The sequence below is a fragment of the Pyxicephalus adspersus genome, chromosome Z (assembly GCF_032062135.1).
Source record: "Pyxicephalus adspersus chromosome Z, UCB_Pads_2.0, whole genome shotgun sequence".
Classification (NCBI taxonomy): domain Eukaryota; kingdom Metazoa; phylum Chordata; class Amphibia; order Anura; family Pyxicephalidae; genus Pyxicephalus; species Pyxicephalus adspersus.
Window position 1 is genome coordinate 86655662 of NC_092871.1, and position 8494 is coordinate 86664155.

At 41.7% G+C, this 8494-nt stretch overlaps 1 protein-coding gene across 2 annotated transcripts in view; it reads left to right on the forward strand.

Annotated features, from left to right (window-relative positions):
* The first annotated feature begins 6 nt into the window (after window positions 1-6).
* The window catches only part of SLC7A3 (solute carrier family 7 member 3), a 29641-nt gene continuing 21153 nt past the window's right edge, over window positions 7-8494 (forward strand). Inside the window, exons 1-4 of one of the 2 annotated variants that reach the window (XM_072431638.1) lie at window positions 7-1868; window positions 3385-3538; window positions 3609-3710; window positions 4129-4891. In XM_072431638.1, coding sequence (XP_072287739.1) covers window positions 24-1868; window positions 3385-3538; window positions 3609-3710; window positions 4129-4151 — 2124 coding nt within the window. In that variant the 5' untranslated portion in view covers window positions 7-23 and the 3' untranslated portion in view covers window positions 4152-4891. Of the gene's footprint in view, window positions 1869-3384; window positions 3539-3562; window positions 3711-4128; window positions 4892-8494 lie in introns of those variants that run through there. The other variant, XM_072431639.1, reaches the window with a different exon arrangement.

Sequence of the window (8494 nt, forward strand, 5' to 3'; positions counted from 1 at the left end):
ATGCCACCCAAGATATAGTGACCATGTGTGATGGGATGAAAGCTGCAGATGCCACCCAAGATATAGTGACCATGTGTGATGGGATGAAAGCTGCAAATGCCACCCATGACATGGTGACCATGTGTGGTGGGGTATCTACATCAAAGCCCATATTGGACATACATGGCATAGCATCTGTTGCAAATATTACTCAAGATATTGTGAAAGATCATGGCAATTTTGTAGCAAACGTCATCCAGGACATAGAAATGGCTCAGGATTTTTCTGTAGCAAATAGTACCCAGGAGATTGTTACAACATGTAATGAAAATAATTCAAATACCACTTTAAACATTGGAGTACCTAGCAAGAATGCTGGAAAAATAAGAGCCGGTGTGTCTTCGGCGAATGATATTGGCCCCAGGAGCCTGATATTCGGTAACCGGAATCCTGCAGCAGGCCACGCATTTAACGCCACTACAACTTGCACTTCCTCAAAGAACTTTACCACAAAGTTACCATGTCCAAGCATGGTACGTGATAAGAATAAAATTCATTGTGTGGTACCTGCAGCAGATTTAGCACAAGGTACCAAAACCTGCATCGAGGTACCGGTGTTGGATACTACGCAGGATATAGTGACAACTTATGGAAAAGGTCTTCCTGCAGAGGTAACCCAGGACAAGGTATCAAATGTGCCAGTCGCACAAAAGTGTACAGGTAAAACTGCTATCCCACAGAAAACACACAATGCAATAAAACCAGGAAATGACATTAAATTTACTACTTTTCTGTGTCCAGAGAAGAAGTCTGAACTGAATGGTGTAACTAGTAGTGATAAAGGTGACTTCCTGCAGGTGTGCACAACATCCCTGGTATCAAGCATTAATACTACAGCTATCATAAGTGACTCAGGACAAGTTCATACAAAAGGGTTAACAACTATTTCCATGAGTGAACCGTCTACTTGTTCAGAGAAGATTAGAACTGCTGAAATGGGTGATGCATTAGAAAACAGAGAGGCATGCAACAATGTTACCATGTGCAATGTTATGGCTACCCCCAGTGCAAAAGACATGGTGGCCATTACCCAAGTATTAAAAAGATCTAATGCAGCATCGTCCATTCCATCTCACTTCAACAAAGCCACCACTTTTGCCACCCGGTTAAAGCCTAATGACAGCACTGAAGTCATTGCTGCAAATTGTACTCTGCTCGGCATGGTCCATCATGAGACTCAACCACAAAAGGACAAAGATTGCAGAGAGGTATCGGGTGGAGAATATCCAATGGACTCTGTATGTGATCTGGATGTGACAAACATTGCCAATGAGGAAAGCGTCTTCTGTAAAGGACCTTTCTCCTTTATTACCTCTACACCTCTCTCATGCAATAGTAATCAAGTGTTTATTAAAAAAAAGAATAGTCTACTGCCAACTCCTAAGCTCTTAATCAATACAGCTCAGAAAGCAGAGAAACAAATGGCCATACCCAAACCGGTCAGCTTTGGGCAACCAACAAGGGGAAACATCACTCAGACAATAGGACAAACATACCAGGCTTTTTCTACTCCTTGTCCCACCAGAAATTCTATTCCAAAGCCAGATAAATCATCAAAGCTACCCAAACCAGGGGCTGGCATACCGACTCTGCGATATCCAGTGGCATCTTCCACGGTTATAAAGACTCCGCAGGTGGTTAGGTCAGTGACTGATAAATCTCAGATGGGACCGAACAGGACAAAGAGAATTGCCTTAGACTCTTCTTCTGGTCTGCCGAAAAGAAATGTTGGGAATGGCCAGAACGGTGCAGAGAATACGGCAACTAGAATGCAGCAACAGAAGGATTCGGCAACCTGCTTCAGGGATGGCAAAGGTCCCATAATCAAGGTTTGGTATTCCATGGATTTGTAGGCCATACTTCTTAATGACATGATAGAGCAGCCGTTCTCAAGCAGGGTTCCTCTAGAGGTTCCTTGAGCTGTGGACAATTGACCCCTCAATTGGTGGTGCCTGAATAATGCTTGTGCCAACACCCCTGGTGTGACAACAGAGATCATTTAAATTAGCGGTGGCATTTGGAATACCCAACCAACCACTAATGTAAGGGGCCTTTTTCCACACCAACATCTAATGATTGGTTTTAGTAATGGTTCGCCAAGACCTAAACTAATCTTCAGGGTTCTTCTGGGGTAAAAATGTTGAAAAAGGTTGTCCTATCATAGATAATTTATTACGTTTGCAAAGCTTCATAATTTTCCATTTGCATCTTTGTCGGTAAGTTACAACCAGCGTCTTGGAACAAACTCCTCACCAGTTTTTGGTGATGTGGTTCATAGAAGGGTTTTTCATGGTTGGCTCCAGGTATAGACACAAAATGATTACCAAGGTGTTCATATCTGGAAAATAGTTTGTGGTATAAAAAAACTAGGACAATGACAGGAAATAAGGAGAAATCTCTCAAATAGCAAAAAAAGCCTAAAGGGCCCCTAATCTCTCCCTACTACATTTTGCAGCCATTTGTGGATGGCGCTGATGTCAATATCCAGTTCCGTCTTTACTTGTTTAATACAATTTTTTGTTTCCCTCTTTTTGAACATCACTTTGTTGCTTCTGTAATTTTATTCAGGAATTGCACAGGGAATGGGGATGAAAAAGACAACTGATTTCATCATGGGCAGCTCATTGAGAAATGTCAGACATGGCTCGTGTGGGTTATATTTTGGCATGGTCTCATGGTGGCTCAGTGGTTAGCACTCTGGCCTTTGCAGCGCTGGGTCCCAGGTTTGAATCTCGGCCAGGACATTATCTGCATGGAGTTTGCAGGTCCTCCCCATGTTTGTGTGGGTTTCCTCTGGGTACTCCGGTTTCCTCCCACATTCCAAAAACATGCAGTTAGGTTAATTGGCTTCCCCTCGAATTGTCCTTAGACTGTATTAATGACATATTACTATAGTAGGGACATTAGATTGTGAGCCCATTTGAGGGTCTGCTAGTCACATGACTATGGCCTTTGTACAGCACTGCATAATATGTATTTGCTATATAAATACCGGATAATAATAATAGCTGAAAGAAGTTTATGTATTTGTTGGCTGTTTAAACCCAACAAATCCATGTCACCTTTCCTTATTGGCTCTAAAACATTTCGCCAAATAATATTGACCACTTCCTCTTGATTTCTTTTCATGATTCATCTGTAAAGCCACACTTAGAATTATTATCCAAGGTTGGGATGACTTTTGTACCAATTGCACCTAGCTGGGTACAACCTGTGGGTAATTGGTCCTTTTCATAACCAGATTTTTGTATATTTGTATCATCCTTCCAGTGAGGGTTTTGACATTTTTTTACATATTTCTACCTGACTTTTCATAATGAGTTCATATCTGGCTTTATTGTACAGGAAGGTCAGCCTGTGCCCCATCCTTCCTTTCTGAGACCGCAACTTCCGATCTCTACTCCATCCAATAGGATCCGTTCTGAGAAAACTCCGAACATGGTCCATAGGCCTGGACGGGAAGGCAAACCTTCTTTCTTACCTACCCCCCAGCCCGCTGGTAAGTCTCTGCCAAGTATTCAAAGCTAAAAAAAGGGATATTTTATTCATTTATTTTTCTATCCTGGCAGGATCTAGGACATTGGGATTTGTAAAGCCAGGACTTACCTTTATCTGCACCCCTCAGCCTGCAGGACCCCTGACTGCTACAAAAATGAAGCCCTGCGTCTCGGGTAAGAATGCCAAATGGTAAGAAAAGCCAAGCCATCAATGTGCAATGAGTTTATAGTTCACCGTGGCCTGGTGGTCTCTCCATATCTGGGCTCAGCACATCCAAAATATTGTAGTATAAAAATTACATTAGTTTTTGTGTTACCCAACAATTCTTTTTCTGCTTAAAATAAATCTAAAACAGTTTTGTTTTGCAAAAAGAAAAACCCAACAGGTTATAATGAGGTGATGAGCAAATTCTCTCCATGTCTTCCTTCTATCACACATCCCAAAATTTAAGGGGTTTATGCCTCGTTTTATGGAACCTAACTCATGTTCCAATCTTTCCACCCTCAATTTATAACTTTATTAGATACTTTAATGTATTCAGGCATATGTACGTCAGTGATACAAACGTTTTATAAATGTGTTTTTTTTCAGGTTTACCAGTAAAGAAAATGTAAGTGGCCCCAATAACCCACAGCAGCCGGGGTCCCTAGTGATGAATTCACACGTATTGTCCAGGCTGCTCTATGTGTCACCATCTGATGCAATTTTCCCTTCCATGTAACTGCCGGTCACCTCCATGCAATGTCCTCCCGCCTCTGACCTTTCAATGGATATCGCTCATTTGGTCACAAATCATCGGGATGTTGTTTCTTATTCCAGTTTCTTGTAAATTCTACAATTTAAAGAAAAATGGAACTGTTAAAGCAAATTTTGAATTATTACATTGAAATAAAGCAAATGGCATGATTTTAGTTCAAATTTGTACCTTCAGTCTTTTTATGGTGCTCCTGCCACCAAAAATGCCAATTCTTCTGTTTCGTGGACTACAGAGCTCCACCACCACTCCTGTTGTCGTCAAAGACAATGGCTTTCACCTAGTTGGTGCTGGCACCGCACCCTCCCTCAGGTGCCACAACTGGCTGGCAGGAAAGGCTGGCATCTGACACACCCAGAAGTGCTGAGAATTCTGCTTCTAACCAAAGCTCTGTGAGAAGGTGATGATCCAAGACAGCGGGACAGGTAAGCCAGATGTGTTCTTTGCTTTGTTTCTTTGATTTTTGTCTTGAGTTGCTTTAAAAAAGGCAATCATAGAGGCTTCCTGTATTTCACTCCAAGCCAAGACAACCACATGAACGGGCAAGGAGGACAGTATGGATGGCAGAGTTCCAAAAAGAAATCTCTCAATATATATATATATATATATAGAGAGAGAGAGAGAAAGAGAAATATATATATAATTTTTTTTTTTTAATATATGGGTGTGTGTGCATCTTGTTGTAGTTTCCTTTTAATTTTTCTGATGCTCAAAAAGATGCCAAAAATACAAAGGATCCTCAAAGGAAATGAATTCCTGATTCTAGCAATGAGTTTGTATTTCATTCCTACGAATGTCCAGCTGAGGGAGCTCGTCACCTTCACATGCTGCGCACCTCTAATGTATGAGGGAGGAGAAAATAAACTCTGATATTATATGAGGAATATGACTTTATAAAGAATGCTAAGAGATGGATAGAGAAATAGAAAAGGAAGGACAGAGAGAGGAAAAAATTCTAAGAAAAAATGGTGAATGCAAGCAGAAAAACTGAGCGAAACAAAGTAAGAACATAGGCTAAAGGAAAAAGTGAGGGATGGATTGTTGGTGGGAGAGAGATGGATAAATGAATACATAGGGCCTGACTTATTAAAACTCTCCAAGGCTTGAGAATATACTTTTATTGGTGAACGGATTTGGTTCTGGATTGAAAACATTTAACTTTAAAAAAAAAAAAAAAAAAAAAAAAAAAAAAAAATCACCATTCCAGGTTTGCTGGTTCACTCCGCTTCACTGATGAAAGTGTATCCTCTCCAATGTTGGAGAGCTTTCATAAAACAGGGCCATAGATAGGGACAAATGAAGAGAGATTTGGTGGGAGTGAGGAGCAACGATTAGAGAAAGGGACGAGAGAAGAAAACTAAAGGACATAGTGAGGATGGATTGATGGAGAGACACTGAGCAATGGACTCGGGTAGATGATGAGAAAGGAGGAATAATGGAGAAAGATGGGCAGGAAGATTTAGATGGATGTTTCTCGCTTGCTTTCCGCCTATATAGATATCATCATTTATCATTATTTACTGAGAAGTCAAACTTTAGCTCTTATTCCCTTCCGGGATCTATCGGGATATCAGATGGCATCAATATTATTTGTATTAATATTAATAGTGGAGGACATTCAGGAACTCTTCCATGATGACATGATGGTGGGAAAAGGAGCAAACCATATCGTGCCAATTGCCACCTTCACACCTAAAGGTGAAGGTGGCAGTTGTTTCAGTGCACACCAGGCAGCGCTCCCCCAGGCTGGCAGTTGTTCAGTGCACACCAGGCAGCGTTCCCCAAGGCTGTCAGTTGTTTCAGTGCACACCAGGCAGCATATTCCCCCAGGCTGGCAGTTGTTTCAGTGCACACCAGGCAGCGTTCCCCCAGGCTGGCAGTTGTTTCGATGCGCCCCAGGCACTATTCCCCAGGCTGGCAGTTTTTTAGGTGCGGCCCAGGCTGTGTTCCCCCGGGCCGGCAGTTGTTTAGGTGCGCCCCAGCCCCCCCCCCCAGGATGTCAGTTGTCAGACATTGGTAAGGTGAATGTCATTTTTTCTCTGAAATGGAAAATTTTAAAGAATGTTCACTATACCTGAAACAAATGAAACTAAGTTGGCCATCTTCTAATGAATTTGGTTGTGTAATTATCAGGGTTCTTCCTGTTCATAGCAAGCAAGCAATGCTCACCACTTTACACAATGACACTTGAGTGACCCCAGTGCTGTGCAGAGCTGTATTATGACTTATCCCCGCGGAGGGGTGGGGGTGTAGACCACAATCTGAGCTCACAGGGTCATATGAGTGGGTGAGGGTGTTAATGAGCAAGCATGCAAAAGAGCTGAAAAAGGTAAAAAGTTAAACAAAACTTTTTTTTTTAATTAGTTTTGGTCCAATTTGGACAAAATATTTTCCTGGAAGTCTAAAATGCCTTGCAATATTTCCTTTTAAATAAGTAAAGGAAAAAAAACCCAGGATTTCAACATTCCCAGGCTCAATCCAAAAGTGAAACACACACCAAAACTTTAGTCTAGAGAAGATAGGAAAAGCCAAATGGACTTTGCCTTGGTGAGGTTGCATGTTTTTTTTTAGTTTTGATTTTTCTGACCCCTGAGTGACCAAAATCTGAATTTTGAATTCCTTAATCTGGTGTAATTCAGGATTTAATCCGGCATGAACAAAATGATGCAACCTACACACCGGTGTCATCATTCATACGTCTTGTGTCACATGACTTTCTGGCATGAAATGAAGCTGCACAACTTGTTCTGTGTTATCATTGCGTCGGTGTAATGCAGGCCGCTCACCTTCCAGGTTTTTTCTTACGCCCATCACTATACCTGTACAATGAGAATTCTGCAAGGACTGACGGAATATTTTGTTTTTGTTGGCACCGTGATAATGCTTGGCTGCTGCTTTTGTATGCAGAAGGAGTAAACCGGAACTGGAAGATATTTATTTTGTTCTTTGCTCTGTGTGTCATGAACATTGACATTTGTTTTAATCCTCATCAGTGATAATTACCTAGCGCCTGTTCCACTAATATCCACTAGAACTCTAATAAAATCTTTACTGTTACCATTTATTACGAATTCCTTATTGTTATAGTGCAGATTATAATGCAAATTTTTTTATCAAATGTTGCTGCAACACAAAGACTACAGAAGCAAAAACCACAGAGCCCCACCGTGTAGCAGAGTGCATTGGTGTTGTAGTGTGCCATGTTACAAAAAAATGTGAATCCCCCTTTCAGTGCCCTCGGGTGGGCGGTCAGCCCAAAATGAATAGCTTGGCTCAATGCAATGTGATAATACACGGCAATCCATTGTGTTAATGGAACTCACAGGGTGAAGGAGCTTTGGGTGGATGAAGTTCACCATCTTCATTTGCCGTGTGTGGTTAGTATCATTCAGGAGGTACATTCCCAGATAATTAAAAAAGCTTTGGCTGAGTGAATTCTATGTTAGGTGCATTGTTTGTCATAAAGAGTTAACTTTGTGTTCTGACTGGTGCATTTTACTGGCTCCTGTGCATGGAGGCTGACAAAGTACCATGAAGACCTGAGCAGCCCTCAGACTATGAGATCCTCAGTTTGGTCTTTCTTTGGGTTCCTCTGTCCCGAAAATGGTACTGTTGTTTATGTTCCCCCTGGGGGAGGAAGGAGAGATCCTGATCCCCAATGTGGAATGAGGAGGAAGCACCCATTGTTCATGCCATCATTTGTGATACTTGAAGAATCATGCAGCAAATGTCCCAACTTCTGTGATAAAGAAGAATTGTTTTCATGAGTAGATATTCATCAAATGAACTTGGGACTCCAGTCAAGGTTTATGGAAAAGAAGTCCACGGTTGACTGGTCAAGGGTGCCAATTTGGCATTGGTTTTGGATGAAGCAAGATAAGGAGAACATGAAGATGGAGACCTGGTGACCTCATTGGATCGGAGATGTTGGTTTTCCCATGAAAGCCTGGACAGAGATGGGTGGGTGCTCTCCATAACCAAAAAGTCAGCTTGTGAGTTCTGGTCTATGGAGAAGAAGCAATTGGCGGTCGCTCTCCATACCCAGAGTGTCATTGTTAGACATGGAATGAGTCTAAGGAATGTTTATATTTTGGATTCGGCACATCGCCTTAATCTGCATTAGCTGCGGCTAGTGTCAGAATGGGCAATTTTTAAAACCTGTTGCCCTGTGTGTTATGCACAGTGCACTTATTATTTAAATGT